General features: G+C 29.8%; 4 protein-coding genes across 5 annotated transcripts in view; 1 reads left to right on the forward strand and 3 right to left on the reverse strand.

Annotated features, from left to right (window-relative positions):
• Window positions 1–2: 2 nt before the first annotated feature.
• Window positions 3–1,638, reverse strand: LOC123014369 (acyl-protein thioesterase 1). The gene is made up of 5 exons (XM_044413444.1): window positions 1,395–1,638; window positions 1,309–1,340; window positions 1,099–1,259; window positions 826–1,052; window positions 3–782 (listed from the first exon to the last, which is right to left on the reverse strand). The coding sequence occupies exons 1-5, from the start codon at window positions 1,440–1,442 to the stop codon at window positions 594–596; spliced, it is 657 nt and encodes a 218-aa protein (XP_044269379.1). The 5' UTR covers window positions 1,443–1,638; the 3' UTR covers window positions 3–593.
• A 293-nt stretch (window positions 1,639–1,931) lies between these two features.
• On the reverse strand, window positions 1,932–12,405 carry LOC123014956. Of its 2 annotated transcripts, none has more exons than XM_044414302.1 (3): window positions 12,170–12,405; window positions 4,708–5,221; window positions 1,932–2,856 (listed from the first exon to the last, which is right to left on the reverse strand). In XM_044414302.1, exons 1-3 carry the CDS (start codon window positions 12,276–12,278, stop codon window positions 2,667–2,669), a joined length of 813 nt encoding a protein of 270 aa, XP_044270237.1. In that variant the 5' UTR covers window positions 12,279–12,405; the 3' UTR covers window positions 1,932–2,666. The 2 variants fall into 2 exon arrangements, with proteins under 2 accessions (XP_044270237.1, XP_044270238.1); XM_044414303.1 differs by having other exon boundaries at window positions 2,731–2,856; window positions 4,694–5,221.
• On the forward strand, window positions 6,019–9,417 carry LOC123014955 (zinc finger protein 761-like). The gene is made up of 2 exons (XM_044414300.1): window positions 6,019–6,334; window positions 6,997–9,417. The coding sequence occupies exon 2, from the start codon at window positions 6,999–7,001 to the stop codon at window positions 8,955–8,957; it is 1,959 nt and encodes a 652-aa protein (XP_044270235.1). The 5' UTR covers window positions 6,019–6,334; window positions 6,997–6,998; the 3' UTR covers window positions 8,958–9,417.
• A 2,425-nt stretch (window positions 12,406–14,830) lies between the features above and the next one.
• The window catches only part of LOC123014836, an 8,565-nt gene continuing 5,942 nt past the window's right edge, over window positions 14,831–17,453 (reverse strand). Inside the window, exons 5-6 of the mRNA XM_044414119.1 lie at window positions 16,204–16,645; window positions 14,831–16,165 (exon numbers count right to left, since the gene is read on the reverse strand). Of these exons, the coding sequence (XP_044270054.1) occupies window positions 15,855–16,165; window positions 16,204–16,645 (753 nt within the window). The 3' untranslated portion in view covers window positions 14,831–15,854. The remainder of the gene's footprint in view (window positions 16,166–16,203; window positions 16,646–17,453) is intronic.

Genomic DNA, 17,453 nt, shown 5'->3' on the forward strand with positions numbered 1-17,453 from the left:
GTTTATTTTGCCACATTTTCCTTGAGAATTGAACATTATCGTTCATATTTAAGTGCGATTAATAAATGTTTTACTTTTTGTTGCTAATTTATGCTCAAACGTTTTTTTAAATATTGTATTTATGTGAAGTTTGGTATACAATTTTTTGTAGATTTCCTTACGTTATTACACAATATTCATAATTATTTCACGTAAATCATGTATATTTATTTCTCCATAAACAGAAAGTTATTACAACAGAATCTAGAGGAGGTTTCGAGTTCTCATTTTGTACTCCATGAAGATTAAAAAGTTATAAAATGTTTCTTATAACTATTCAAGAAAACTTTCAGCGACCTAATACTTTAAATAGTCGCAACAGTTAAAATGCGAACAATGTGGAAGTTCTAGATTTGGAGTACAAAATCTAACAAAGTGCAATTACCTAAAGTTTAATTACAATAGATTGAATTGTCCAAACATTTCCAACTAATACACTAAAGACAGATATTTTTATTTACAACAGAACTGTTTTTTGATAATTAACAGGAATGTTCCATCAAATGGATAAATTATATACAATAAACGAAATTGATAAATAAATAGCATGATAATTAGTGTGGAGGAAGATGCTTGTCAATAAAGTCTTTTATATCCCGCAGTTCTTCATCTGAAGACGTATGCATAAGTCCTCGGTATGACTTAAACTCAGGTTCTTTAAGTAAAGTTTTAAGAACAGATGCGGTCATTTGGCCCCACTTGAAGGGGACAACGGGATCGCAATCTCCATGGCACTGCAAAATCTAAAAACAGCGTCAAACCGTTTTTATTTTACTCATTACTTACAGATAAATCTTTTGTAGTTTTCATAGAACTCGGAAAACTCTTATGCAAAGGTAACCAACCAGATAGAGAGACAACTCCAGCCAATTGTTGGGGGTACACAAGAGCGGAATAAAGTGCTAGTGCTCCCCCTTGGGAGAAACCCCCCACAACTATCCTATCAGCTGGAATACCGTCCTTAATTTCATTATCTATCATAGAATGCACCTGCTTTGCGGCCTGTTTAATTCCTACAAACAATTTAATGACAAAAATCATTAAAATTTGCACTTGTACCTTCCTCGTCCTCAGGTCCTGAGGCATCAAGAGTCCTCAAATCAAACCAGCTAGGCATCCGAAAACCCGCATTTAGAGTCACTGGCATGGTGGGGGCCGTGGGGCAAATAACCTTCACATGGGGTGGTCTGAGAGCAGCCATAGCACTGGCCCAGCCTTGGCTGTTAAAATAGTAAGATGTAGTTTTAAGTAAGTTATTACTCCACTTACCCTGTGTCCCCTAAACCGTGTAAAAAAATTAACTGAAACAAGTGCTCTCGTTAAAATTGAATTTCTCATTGAAGAAATGTACTAACCGTGGCTGTGTGTTTAGCGGTTGCGGCAATAACAATTGGGGCTGCCATTCTTTAATTTATCGGAGTTTTTTTGACTTCGCCGATGAGAAATGATGTGTCAGAAGTGGAAACACTGGAAATTTTGCTAAAAATGAATGTCTTCTCAGAGTTTAAAGGACGAATCGGAAATCGTAGAAGTACTAGCACAATGACAGAATTTTATTGCTTATTGGCAGTTGAGGTTGACGTTAATAGAGTGAGATAAGAAATAAAATTTGCGCAGTCGCACTAGAATTTGGAAAATAATTTTTGAATGGCGGCAGTTTAAAATTTTCCATTCTGTTTTTTCATTTCAGATAAAATGAATTATAAATCATTTGAAAATTTTTACTTACCTTAAGTTTGTGATTTATTTAATTTTTTTGTTTTTTTTTACTAGCAAGAAATCCAAAGAAATCTTCATCAAACCACTCTCGTACCTATGCACAAAAATTAAAGAACATTTAAGTAAAAATATTTCTATTTCAAATTTGTTACATTTTCAGTTGCTATTAAAAACGACGAGAAACTACATAAACTAAAATCTACAAATATAAAATTAAAATAACATTTATTCTATTAATATGTGATTGTGTACACAAAAATACCCAGTGTATGAATAATATTATTTTTCATTATTACGTCGTTATTCCAAATTGAAATCGAAATTTTATGTAAATTACATTTTCGAAATACACACTTTATACATTTACAAAAAACGTTTATTTTGTATGTTATTATTTTCGATATTGGATTGGGATTTACATTAAGCCAATGTATAAATTGGTTTAATGTAAGTGTATCCTCTTTTACATTTAAAATTACATTTGATCACAAAAATATGTGCGGAGAATCATTGTGTGTAAATTATACTCATCCTAAATTAGACAGTTTTTGTGCAGAAGACTTTATTATTATTTGTCATGCACATAATAATATCTTTAAATTTCTACTTAAATTCTTACAATTAAAGAGAACATGCAATAAAAATAAATAGGCGACAATTTTTTGGAAGTACAGTTAGTTGGATTTTTAAAAATATACCTATGTGTATTTTCTATACATATTTGTCACATTGTATTTAGGTAAACAATTAAAATTTGCAAGCTTGTAGGAGTAGTCCGTAATCACAATTAGTTAATCACAAAAATCACAGAATATCTTTTGAATTTTTCAATAGACAATCAGTTTTTTATTACCGAAGTTAAAAACGTTAGCAAATTGCAATTATTAATTTTTAGTAAATATAACATTTTAATTAATATTTAAATTCTCTTTGTTCTCTTCATTTAAGGCTGCTGTATCTTCTCCTTTAGATTCTAGTAGTGTTTCCGATGAAACGTTTTCTTTGTCATCTTCAATATGATAAATTTCCATAGATGAGCTAAACGATTTTTGTTGTAATATAGCATCAGCTGCTGCTTCCCAACAGGTTGGCGAAGGTCTAAAATATGAAATAAAAATAATTTATTTAGTTTTTACTCTTTAAATAATTTATTAGTAGATGCGGTCGCTAGTAAACTAGATTATGGTCCTGAGGTTCTAAATAAACGAATAGTAACGAGTTTAATAAATGAAATATTCAAAAAGCGGCAAAAATATGGAATGACTTCTTATAATCTATAAAACTGAAAATATTTTGTTTTGACAAAAATGCTCGAATAGGTCAATTTTCTTTTTAGAAAACACAAAATTTTCAGGTTGATGTAAAATTGTATGTTTGTCTTTTGTTGATATTATTTTACATTTTTGATGTTTTTTTTTCGAAAACTTTAATATTCAATATTTTGGTGTTGCTACCAATTAAAAGATCTATCGAATTGGCTAAAAAAAATAAAGGTTTTCATTAAAAAAATGTCGATGACGTCAATACTCAAAAACCAAAAAATGTAAAATTTTAAATCAGTTTGCGAATTTTGTATTTTTAAAAAAGAAAATTGACCTGTTCAAGCATTTTTGTCAATAATATTATTCCAAAATTTTGCCGCTCACTGTACTTAAAAACAAATTTATTTCGAAAGTGAATTTTAAAATGACTTATTTTTTTATAGTATACAAAAATAGTAATTTACTTATTTTATTTTATAAGAAGTAGAAAATGTAAATTCTAGTTAATGTTTTACCGACGAATACTTACTGTTATTTATTGTATACCTGCATACTCTAAATTAAAAAAAAAAAACATTGAAAGAGTTTCAAAAAATTTTCGTAATATTTTTTTATTTCGATGCCTATTTAATTTATATTTTTTTTTTACTATCGAATATATCTTCTTGCGTTTTTGTTTTTGTAGTTATGTACAATTGTTTTCTATTTCTGGTGTTTTTTTTTACTTGATGACTTTTTGAACTTCACAAAGAGTTATCTTTGAAGATCCATTATTACTTCTCTGATGAAAATTCTCTAAAGTAATGCGTCGTATTTTTTATGTATTTGATGTAGTGATTAGTCTTACAAAAACATTTAGTAAATTGACTTGTTAGACTTGCATTACAACCAAAAGAAAATGTACCTATTGAAAAATAAGCACAAAACATTCATATTTTATCAGTTTTTATTTATTTGAAAGTGTCTTAATGTTACAACTTTTTCAAATGCAACAAAGCTAATAGTTTTATAAAGCACGCCGTATTTTCCATTTTCAGATTATAAAGGTAATCAGAAAACATTGAATTGAAGGTGAAATGACCAAGACTCAAGGCATTGACCAGAGTTAAAAAAATATTTTGTCAAATTTATGCGGCGCCAATTCCCATGCAAATGTAAAAGGTTTGGGTTTAAATATCTGCAGAAAATTTGTATCAGTCACGAAAATCTAGAGAAGTGGCAAGAACACGAAGGAAGGAAAATTCTACGAATATGCAAATTCTGTTCTACTTTTGCTAATAAATTGCTACTTACTTAGTTTTTTATGTTGCGATTTACTGTCAGTATTTCCATAACAGAAAGTCAATTTTACCACCTGTCTGTATGCGTTGAATACATTTGCAAATCAACTAATATCGTACCTAGAATCGAGCCTATTTATAGTCCAACTTTGGCGTAATTGTTGTAAAACAAATAAAACAATAATGTTGATGGAAAAATAAAAGAGATGCATTCCTGTCTTTAATACGATTTATTTTCCAAATTTTATGTAATGTAAAATAGAAAATTTCAGCTAAGAATCCAAAAAGCTACCTCTATTTACAATATCTTTGTATAATGCTCGAGCTATTCACTCTAAGACCAATCATCACTTTGTTTAGATCAAATCCAGCACGATTTTGATTAACACTCACATCAGACCACTTACTCCTCCTTCTGTGGTTCCTTGACTGGCGATGTTGCAGGAGTGGGCAACTTTGCTACAATTTCTTCAACTTTTTTTTCTACATTTTTTACACCTTCTCCTAACATATCAAAATGGTGCTCCATGTCTTCTATCTCTAATCCATCTTCGACTTTCTCTTGCATTTCATCCAACTTTTTTTCTATTGTTTTCTCACTGGAATCAAATTTGTCAAACGCATCTCTTGCTGTCGACGATAACATCTCTTTCGCGTTTTCAGCTTCTGACGCTAGAACGGTTTCAGCTTCAGAAACCGCTTCCGCAGCTGAATCTGATGCTACATGTAGTGCTTCTTCAGCGTCGTCTTCCATGTTATTCACAACGTCCTTTACTTCTTCAGTTGCCGAATTTATGTTGTTGCTCGCTTTTCCCATTACTGAGCCCAGGCTGTTTTCAGCAGTATTCATCGCAGACTGCATTGCTTCTTTCACGTGCTCCATTTCGGTGCTTATTTTCTCTTTTACCGTGTCTCCAACATCTAAAGAAATCATCAAAAATTGTTATTAGTTATTTTATTTTTACGAAAAAAAGGTGCTTGGTTATCATTAGGGTGTATATAATTTTGTAAATAATTTCGAGGGAGCGAAGCTAATTTAGGACTTATTTGGCTTTACTGAAGAAAACACAATGGATAAAAAATAGCTCATTGGCTCAATAAGGGTGATATAAATTGTAATTTGTGTTTTGTGCGTTTCTATTATTATTATTTATTATACACGAACTCCAGACTTGCTTAAATGAAATACCTAATGTTTATTAGGTAAGGACTATATTTACAAAATCAGTAATGATAATAAATATTAAAATTTTGCTTTTTATATTTTTTTAATTATTATTTATATTATTATTTATCAGTTCAGACAAATTTTCTGTTAAAAAAATTTAGACATGTTTGTATAAAATCTTTTGTTTTTCTATTATTATGATGATCATTAACTCATTAATCAATAATTATTATCTCGATCATTATCGATCGTTAGTAAGTTGTATGTGAATAAATATTTGAAAGTGATGTTTCTTATTTCTTTGCGAAAAATATATACAAAAAAATTGTGTCTACGATAGGATTTTGTGCCACTAATTATTGAGTTGGATTTTGAACTTTTACTATTAAAAGAACAATTGGTATTTGACTTTTTTTTGATCTTGTTAGAACACTTCCTAGAGCCATGGATATACGCTTAGTTGGTCTACTGTAATTTTATGACATAATAACCTCTCGATCCCAATGTCAAATTTATGACATATTAAATTAATAAGTGAAACATAACAAAAATATCATATCATGATTAAATGGTAATAATAGTTCTTATATTTTAAAAAAAAGTGTAATTCAATATTGTGAATAAAAGCTCGAACAACTTTTCACTACAATAAGATTTGATACGCAAGAGAATTCAGTCGACAACGGAGACCCGAGACATGTCATATGTCAAAATAATCAAAACAAAATAAAGTAAATTGTGCAATAATTTAACCAAAGAAGTTTTATATTAGTGCAAGGCACAAAAATAAGCAAATATGCATTACTACGAGTACAAAATGTGAACAATTTTATCTTTTGTATGCTGGCTTCTGTTTTTTTTTTTTGGTAAGCTTTTTATTAGTGTTATGTGGGCACATTGGGGCGTTTGTCTTGCTAGAACTTTTGTTTGCATTAAACGAAGCTATCTTTACTACAATTACTTCAGCAATTCAAATTTTATTGACATATTGTTGTTTTCAAGGTTTGTTTTAATTTTAGTCTTTATAGTATGGAAAAAATGCCGATTCAGTAGACATAAAGTGGCTTCTTAGAACAAGGCTAAGACAAGTTATTTTCAAGCATTTCAAAAAATTGGAAATTTTTGTTATAATTATTATAGGTGTGTATTTTCTGAGCAACTTTTTTTTATTATGCAACATTTTTGTATTCGTCTTGAACTAGATTAAAATTATATTAAGTAACACTAACTCTTTATTTATATTAGCTTTGCGTTGTTTTATAAAAAAAACTAAAAACTATAATGTGGTCACGATGCTGTTAAAGTTGACTAAGTTTTTATTTAAACTTACGATATCATAAAGATGTTTCAGGAATTTGGGTACACCTGTATAATTCTTTAATGTTGTCTTACTTGCATCATTTGTGTATTACGTGTGATTTTTATCATAGTTTAAAGTTGGTTTTCTGTTTTAATATACATATGTCCCAATGTGTCCTTATTTTATACATTATAATAGTAAATTAATGTAGAGTTGATTAATTTAAAGCAATGAAGAATGAAGAAAATCTTATGAGTTGCGACACCAAAGCACAAACAAAAACTTTCTGTATGTCTCCTTATGGCTCAAAGAGCAGTGGCGATGATCATTGTCCAGAACAGTACTCAAAGGATCCTCAATATCTTTGTGTAGTCAACAGTTCAAAAAAAAATTCAAATTACGTTTGTGAAACTAGTAATTTTGAAGCTTCTTCAACGTTGCAAAGGCTGAAACATGGCGTTCATTGTAATTTATTTAATTTCGATGTAAAACATCGTATAATTCTTCAAGAGGAATTTAACTGTGCGGATACGATTATTGAAGACTATCCATGTAAATATTGTAACTACAAGACACATTTTAAAGTAGCATTGCAACATCACGTTCTGAAGTTTCATCTACATGTAGAGGAAAACTTGAGATTGCTTTTAGATTTCGGATTGATAAGTTACACTTGCAAAGTGTGCAAGTTTGAAACGTTTTCGATATTGCAAGCAATCAAACATAAAAATGCAATTTGTAGCAAAAGTGAAAATGAGAAAAATTATCACTGCACTTATTGTAATGCTTTTAAGTGGAGCAGATGTGATTTGGTTTATCACATAAATGCCAAACATACCGCAATAGAAAAAATACAGTGGTACAAATGTGAAGAGTGTGCTTTTCAGACAAAACTCTTATCAAAACTGAACCGACATATTCGCATCAGACATACCAATGTAAATATTGGAGCATACAAGTGTGACCAGTGCAGTTTCCAAACACAACAAAAATCTTCACTAACTCGACATATTACCGCAAAACACTCTAGTGGTAATAGTGATCTTAAGTGCACTTATTGTGATTACGAAGCAAAGACTAAAAGTTCTGTAAAATCACACGTTTATTTACGACATACTACTTCAGACCAAATCCAGTGGTTTGAATGTGACAAATGTGAATATAGAGCGAAACGTAAACAGGCATTAACGTGTCATGTTTATGCCCAACATAGTGCTTCGGAAGATATAAAATGGTGGAAATGTAAGTGCTGTGGAATAAAAATGAAAGATCAGAATTCTTTACATATTCATATAAGCAGGATACATAAGCAGAAGTCTGGCACTGTTTTCAAAGAGGGGAAAGAACTAAGACCATTTAAATGTGATTATTGTGAATTTGAAAGTAAGTTTAAGTGCAGTTTGAAGATGCATATTATGAATAAACACACTCGTGTGGAAAACATTGCATGGTTTAAATGTGAGCATTGCACATTTAAATCAAAGCATAAGTCACTTCTCAATAATCATATGACTACTGCACATACTGACTCAAGGGATATACAGTGGATTAAATGTGATCAATGCGACTATAAGGCAAAGCTCAAAAAACGCTTAAGTGATCATGTTAGAGTCATGCATGGTAGTAAAGATGTATTTCATTGTACATCTTGTGATTTTAAGACTAGATACAAAAGTTATTTGAACCGTCACATTTACTACAAACATACCTCTCCGGAAGATATAAAATGGCATAATTGTAACTATTGTTCCTTTAAATCAAAAACAAAGGCTCTTCTAAAGTCACATATGATTAGCAGACACACTGACATACAGGAGGGTAAAAATTTATCAAAGCAAATACAGTGGTTTCATTGCAGGCAGTGTGAATATAAAGCTAAACAAAAACAACATTTACAATTTCATATTACTACGAAACATAGCTGTTCAACAGATGTAGAATTTAAGTGTGAAAAATGTGACTATAAGGCTAAAATTAAATCTTACTTAACTCAACATGTTACTTTACGGCATGTCCTTCCAGAAATGAAAAACGAGATTTTAGAAGATATAAAAAGAAAAGCCAAGTTAAAACAAAATTTAGGTCAAGATTATTCGTGCGACTATTGCTCTTATAAAACTCCACAAAAGTCTAATTATGAACGACATATAGCATTCAAACATCTCAATAGATTAAAAACCTGTAATTAGATTATTTAATGTTCTGTTTGAATTTTAAATTCAGTAAATGTTTAATGTGATTGGGAATGTATTAATTTTAATGGTGATCTCTTATCCCAAATTATTTAATACCCAGTTGTATAATTGGATTTAAAGAAGCATTCAATTAAGTGTTGTTTAGAATGTGCTGTTTACTACGGACTTGTTGACAAAAATTTCACAGCCTGAATCATTAGTTAACAATATCTAAACAACATTTAATTTAAAGCTTCTTTATAATTCGATTATGAAACAGGTTCTAAATTAGTTCATATAGCGCCTTACTCGTTATTGCAAAATCTAAAATGTTTATTAATGAGTATAATTGGTATCATTTTCTGTACACTGTACGAATAAAAGTTAACAATCAATACAGGTATTTTGGAGATTTGTATATTATGATGTAGGATTATGTATTAAATATTTTCAATAACATACGAGTTTAATTTTTCTATGTTTCAAATTTGCACATAAATACATAAATGTTTTTTATATTTTTAAATGAAAATTCTCAGAAACCATGTCACGTGGCGTTACTTTTCATTTCAATATTTTTTATCCATCTATATTTTGGTTGACTTTATCGGGTTTAAATAAAATCAGCAAGGCTGCTCATAAAATTTAATTAACCTATTTTCGTTTTTTAATCTGTTAAAAATAGTAAAGGAATTGTGAAAGCCGTGCACCACATTAATTTTTTTAATGATTAATCTGTGGTCACGCAAATTTTACAATGGTCAATACCTACCGACAACACGCGATACATTTTTGGCTGTCAAGAGAGAATAATGAAGAAAAAGTGTAGATATCAAAGCATTGACACTTGACCTTTGGTTTTTTGAGAAATCACAAAATATGCTTTTTATAGAGTTTTTTTTATAAACTTTAATGTTTAAAAGCCAAATTAGTTTAGTGTTTAGATTGTTTTTTTTTCAAATTAAAACTCAATTTCATTTAGCAACAAAATAATTTATTGAGTATCTCGAAGGTCGATTTTACATGCAACTAAATATTGAGCTAATGGGATGGGGAGAATGATGAAAGCAAACTAATAAGGTAAAAATTTGCATGATTGTTTATAGGTAAGTAACTAAGTACGTACTTTCTAAGCAAGGAAGTTTTACCTTTCTACTTTTTTAATTAATAATTTGAAAACAGCTTAAGTCACACTGTTACATTTTTGAAATATGTATGTAAGTTCGGTGTTTTCTTTTATACAATGCAATGTAAGTACATAATTCGTAAGATCTTTCGTTAAGCAATCAAATAAAGTTATACGTTGTAAAAATTTCTCACGAAATATAACATTCTTTTATTGGTATTAAAAAAATTTAAAAATTTGCATTTATTAAGAAGATAATAATCAAAAATTTAGAATTCAAAAACATTTTCATTAGATTTGTCACTGTCAACAAAAATTTATAGTATCGCGAAGGTCATTTTTTACTTGCAATTATTTTAGTATTGATTTATGAGGAGTAGGCTACAGAAATGAAAACTAACAAATAAAATAAACTGGAAATGTCGAAGGAATGTTTAAAATCTGACCGCGCTTTGAAGAGGGCTTTTAATAAGTTAGTCTATTTATTTATTTTCTATTGCATAATTGAAGTCTGAATTGATGTCTGAATTACCCGTATTTTTATTTTGTTCAAAATTTTCTTTAAAATAGCAGAAAAAAAAATTGTAAAGGTTCGACAATTATACACGATTTCAAACAGAGCTTACGCGATATAAGAAGTCTCGACACTATTGGACGATAAGCTTACACTAGCAATCAGCCAATCACAACGCGCACTAGTCCTCTGGTTTGTATTTGCAGTTGAAATAACACGTGTTTTTACAATTTTTTAAAACAAAAAATGAGTATCGTCCTCGGAGGTATTGTCGAAAATACCGTTACGTGTAACATGCGACATATTCAAATATCAATCATTGAGAAACAAATTACTAACAATTTTAATGTGTGAAGTTCACTATACTATAGCGCTTCTACCTACTTAATACTTTGACATTATTTAAAAAAAAAAACGAACTATACTTGTATAATTTATTTTATTATGCGCTTTTTAGATAATTCAGAAATGATAGTGAATACAAATTTGAAATTGAAATTGAATACTTATTAAACATTTAAACTTTAGCAAGTAGATAAATATTTGCATATGGAAATCTTTGTTAAAGGTCTTAGGCAATAAATTGATTATTTAGTAGAATTACGAGTACGAATTGTTTAGATCTTTTTATTAAAATTAGGTATGTCAACAATTTCTAGAATAAATAAACTGGTAAAATAAGGTGTGAACACAATTATTATAGTTTTTTGAATTTTGTATAGATATAAATGTATCACACAAGTAAACAATTATTGATAAGTTTTGATTAAATTATTTTTATTTGAAATTCTTTTACATTGATTTTACTAATAATTCACTGAAGTGATAATGAATTTTACTTCATTCTTCATTAATATCAATTCAGTCATTGATTTATCGTCTAGATATTGTTTGTAATAACACAAATAAAGAAATTTAGGGTGTGTCAGAATTCGCGACCCAGCGAAAAATTTCAAGTAAGATAAGATACCAGAAACATGGAAAAATTTAAACATTTATTTTTTGACAGATGACATTTTTTATGTCTATTTAATGATACTTATGATCTTGTATATGTTTTTTTACAATTATTTAGTAAAGGTACAAAAATTTTGCCAATAAAAGCCACAAATAACATTGAACAGAGTTACAATTTAGGATAGAGCTTCCTTGTTTCCTCTTATAATAGCCTGTAGTAAAAAAAATTTGGAAAATTATTTCTCCAACAGAAATAAATAGAGTCAAAGTGCAAAATTTAAACTCTCATAACCTCGAAATTTTTATAGATATTTTTTTAACATTTTTTTCATGTTCCTGGTATCTTACTTTATATGGTATTTTTCTCTGGGGCGCAGAGTTCTGGCGCACTCTGTATAGATAGAAATGCATCAAATATTTACAAAGCAAACTATTATTGATAAGTTTTGATTAAGTTATTTTTATTTGAAATTCTTTTACATTGAATTGATTTTACTACAAAATAATTCACTGAAGTGACAAATGAATTTTACTTCATTCTTCATTAAAATCAATTCAGTCATTGATTTATCGTCTAGATAATGTTTGTAATAACACAAATAAAGAAATTAAATTAAAAACTTTTACTACCTTGCAATGTCTTTTCTCCTTTGTTCACAACTTCACCGGCTTGATTTTTGGCAGTTTCCACAAAGTTCTTTCCACTTTCCACAAGTGGACTGCTACTTGCACAACCCATTTTACTACTGTTTGTAACGACCGGGTCGGTAAAACTGACCACCGGTCATTACGTCTGGCACCCTTGCCGTAGAGTTCTGTGAAAACACCCACGCATTCAGGCAATCGAATTTGAAATATTATTGAACGCGAATATATAACAAGTGGTCGGCTGCAATGTTATTGAAAGTGACAGACACTTGAACAAAGTCTGTTTGTTTATAAATACATTGGGAAGACTTGGAATCAATAATAAATAGACGGAATTATTTGGGTCAACAAACTTTTCATTTTTAAACGACTGGGAACTTATTTATTGAGTCGTCTAAGTTTCTTATAGTAGTCTATTTTTGAAAAGAGATAAGTCTACAGATTTATAACAACAGGGACAGTTGTGGTGGTATTTTGGCGGATGCGTCGGGATAAAAAAAAACTTTACAAACGACATTTATTATCTACTTTTAACATACAAAATTTACAAGACATACTTAAATATACACATATAAAAATATTTTACGGCACCTTAATTTAGAGTGCAGATATTTATTTACGTTCTGCTATTTACCGAATATGCACGTAGCTATTTCAAGTGATATTGAGTTAACAACTATTAGAATTTGTTGATAACAACAATGTAACATTATAATGTATCAAATTCTGATTTAAATATTACAGAAAATATTGATATGGTACACTTTTAGTGCCGATAAAATTAGGCATTTAAGACGGGGCCTTTCTTGGCATTAAAAAGCATGCCTTATTATGCTCTTATGGGAGAGACGACACTATGTCAAATGCAAAATCTAGTTTAATTTTTTATGTTAATTTTAATTTTGTTACATAACTTGAGTTTACATAAAAGTAGGTTTAGATTTGATAGTGATTGGAAAAACAAAACAAAAAATGTAGTCAAAGCAAGTCAGAAAGTCGGTTTCCCTAACATTTTTACATAGAATTTTTTTGATAATGCTGTTAAGTTGTAACAAACGTTTTATAATCAAAGAGTTTAATTCTGTTCTTACAGGATGTTTAATATTTTTTTGAAATCACTTGTAGATACCTATATTTCTTGTCTTGTTCCACCTACCATTTGTTTATCAACTTTTAACTGAGTTTTTATGCTTTAAAGATTTTTTAAATACACACAAATCTATCCACATCCATCTTATTATAGTTATTTAGCTAAAAAAGACATTACATATGACAATTTTTTGTGCTGCAAATATTGCCAACTGCAAGGTGCACTTTTGTGTAATGTTTTGCAAAACTAATGTTGCTTCTAACATACAGTGTTATAGAAACATATTTTAAATAATTATAAATTGTTTTTTGCTATTAACATTAATCACATATTCAATAATGACTGGATACATTAGCCAAGACGGGATAAAATTGCATTATTGATTTTTCTAAAAACTATAATTTTTATATTTTGATTATGAACTTGAAATTGAACAAGAATAAAGTGTTTTATGGTTGGATAAGTAGACAATTTGTAATAAAGTTTATTTTGCACTCAATGTTAAAGGGTGCTTTTATCAACTAATTTCAGTAGATAAAGTAGTCTTTTATCGTCTAGTGAAATAAAGTAATTTTTAAAAATTCTAAATTTAAAAATTTAGAAATTCTAGTAGGTGAGTACAAAATAAACTCGTGACTTCGTCACTCGTAAACTTAACATTTTCACTCGTAGATAAACAGTTTCTTTATCGTCTTGTATAATAAATAACTATTTTTTGCTGTGTTTAAACATCATTTACATTACTTAAAAATATCTTTTGTAGATTAGGTATATCCTGTCGATTGAGTGTTAGGTAGGTTTTAGTGGGGCCACAGGTTAAATTTTCTGAGATAAGGTGTAAGAACTTTATGTATGTCAAAAGTGTATGGACTAGGAAACATTTTTTGGGAAGCATTTAAAATTATTTAAATAGTTTCGCATAAAAGTTTTATTCTTTTCAAAAATGTGATAATGTGATTGTTTTACGAGTTTTGCTGTAATTAGGTAATTAAGTCGTAATTAGAGGCACGCATATTGCTTGCGAGTTTTGGGATTATGTAGGGTGACGAGAGAATTTACTTTGGATTTTTGTTTCATAAAGAATGCACTAAAAATCATTCACAAACACAATATAAATTATCACCTTACAGAGGAATCATTTCAAAAAACAATAAATTAATATTTAACAATAAATTTACTCAATGTTTTGTTTTCGGTGCGCATTTTTTAAATGTGTCAAGTTTTACCAATAAAAAATCCTACTAACCACCATTAACCACTACATAATGGGTGTTTCACATAATTTTACGAGGCCTGCGCCTGTAAGATGCAATCAATAATACATATTCCGATACGAACTCGATTACAAATTTTGAAAAATTGGATAATCTTCTCTAGTTTGTTCACCCTTTCAAAAATTACAACATTTTTAGATAAACTCATGTCGTCTCTTGATAGAACAAATGATAATTGTTTCTGAAAAACGACAGTTTATGACTATTAATGAAACAGTAATTAGTTTGACAACTACTGTCATGGGTTTCCAAAAATTAAATAATTAAATGTGTATTTTTTTATCCAGTGTTTTGTGACTTTTGTATATTTGGGTGCGTACATTAGGCGCAAGTCCCGTAAAGTTGTGTGAAACACCCTGTATAAAACTTTTTTATTTTAATACAAACATGAGGAATACTTAAAATAGTGTTGATAAATTACAATGCAAATTAAAAAAAAGGTTTCTGTATTAGGGAAAATGTTTGGCTATGTTTGGTTATCTTGTTTATAAATTTTTGAAGATATTTTATAATTTTTTACTCTGTGTAAACCCAACTTTAAATACACCTAACACACAATGTTCCACAATTTATTAGATTTTATTTAATCATATTTTTTAGACATCATTGGTGGAATGTTAATTGTCAATTTTATAATTAATTTGTGATAATACATCAATTTCTCAATTTATGAACGACCTTCTTTTCAAGGACAAGGATAATTTATTAACTTTTATGCATCAAGTTATAAATGATGAATGTATTACTAGTTGTTTTTAAAGTTTATCACGTTAGTAAAATCGTTTTATTCGATTTACTTTGTATAAAAAATTGTATTTTTGTTAATTCAAAAATGTATAGTTGTTTAATTATTATTTAGATTAGGCATAGCATAGATCAAGGTTGTCACATTTTTATTATTCGTAAGCTTTAGAATTTTTAGGTACAAATTTTTTCGTTTAAAATTAAACGGTAAATTGCCTGGATTGCCTAGGATAAGTAAAACTGAATTTGCTACTAAACCAACACTATGTATATACTCGTATTTGAGATATTTTATTGTCTATACATTTTTCAGACCGCAACTGCCCGCGGACGGCTTTATGTTAATGAAAAACGACAATTTTAATTTAACTTCTATTTACTTATTTGATTTATTCAGTCATGCGTGCTCGAAATATTTTGTTCTATTATAAAAAATATATTAGAGTAAATTCAAGAATGAACAACTGTGATTCGTATAATTTTCTTAAACTCTGCGGTACGTATTTTAAGTCTTCGTATTCAGATAATAGCTTAATTACGATAAGATTTTCCTAAAGATTTAGTGACAAAAGTGAACAACATGAGCTTTACGAATGTCAGTGTCAGAGCAAGACCCTCCCGGTTCCTGTTCAATTGACGAACCTTGAGTGGGAGAGTAATGTCGATGAGTTCTCGGGATGGCGCCCATCAGTCTTGAATCTGAACTTATTGCTCTTTCTAATTTTCCGCGCGAATGGGGATATTCCCTTCTTTTGGCCCTGGATCGATGTGTGGAATCCGACGCGTTGGAGCTTCGTCGACGGGAAATCGTGTAGGGGACATGAACTGGCAGCTGATGAGACGAGCCACCACTCCCACCTAATTTCACTTCTACAACATTTATGAACACTTTGCTGCGAAAAACTTACCACTTTTTATATCTTTTATGTGCATTGGGATTCTGGGCGAACACGAATGGGAGCTCCTTCGAGAACTATCGTCGTAACCCTGACGCTCATCTTCATCAACTCGTCTCTGCCGTATCAGAGGATTTCTGCGTTTATCGTGAATTCGCAATGTGACAGGACACTCCAGGTGGAGATCTAGTGCTAGCGAACCTTGACTACCACTTCCTTGGAGGGACTCGTGACTTAATCTATAATTTCCAGCGGCGGTTTCGTCCACCGATAAAGCATGTCTGTGCAAAAGACTTGGGTTTAACAACGCGCAATTCGCGAATGTTCGTCGAGAACTTTTCGAACTCGCTTTTTCAGTTCCGTAGCGACTGAAAATTGGAGAAGATCGTGTGTGGCTATCTACAGGATGTTCCAATACTAGGTTCGGGGCTGAAGGACTTTTGTTTATAGAACCCTGAAGCAGAAACAGGTTTAAGATTGTGGGTTTTGGAAGCAAAAAAGCTATTATTGTCTTTTTTAAAGCACATTTTTTTAATATAGAAACAAATAAATGATGCAGGACGTTAACCACAACTAATTTTTTTTGACATTTTTTAATAATTTAGAATTGAATTTTTTATGTCATTTTACATCTTCGGGTGAGAATAAGAATAAGACCTAATCTTACCCGAGGATGATCACCTTGTGGTCGATAAAAATAAGAGTTTTGTAAATTTGAAAACTATAAATAAATAATAAATATTTATACAGGGTGCGCCAGAACTCGTGCCACAGAGAAAATTTTCAAGTAAGGTAAGATACCAGAAACATGAAAAAAATGTTTCTATCTGTCAAAAAATTTTGACATTTATTTTTTGACATTTGACATTTTTTTATATCTATTTAAGAATTCTGATGATCTTGTATATGTTTTTTTTACAATTATGTAATAAAGGAACAAAAATTTTATCAATAAAAGCCACAAGTAACATTGAATAGAGTTACAATTTAGGATACAGCTTCCTCGTTTTCTTTTTTAATAGCCTATAGCAAAAAAACTTGGAAAATTATTTTTCCAACAGAAATGAATAGAGTCAAAGTGCAAACTTTAAACCCTCACAACTTCGAAATTTTTAAAGATATTTTTTTTTAACATTTTTTCCATGTTCCTGGCACCTTATCTTCTTTCCTTTCCTTATCTCTGGGGCGCGAGTTCTGGCGCACCCTGTATAGTGGATTACGAGTTGAGGACAAATAAAAGACTTTTCCTTAAATAACCGACG

Source organism: Tribolium madens, unplaced genomic scaffold, assembly GCF_015345945.1.
Source record: "Tribolium madens isolate multiple individuals breed KSU strain unplaced genomic scaffold, Tmad_KSU_1.1 Scaffold_97;HRSCAF=244;Tcas5.2_LG3a, whole genome shotgun sequence".
Classification (NCBI taxonomy): Eukaryota; Metazoa; Arthropoda; class Insecta; order Coleoptera; family Tenebrionidae; genus Tribolium; species Tribolium madens.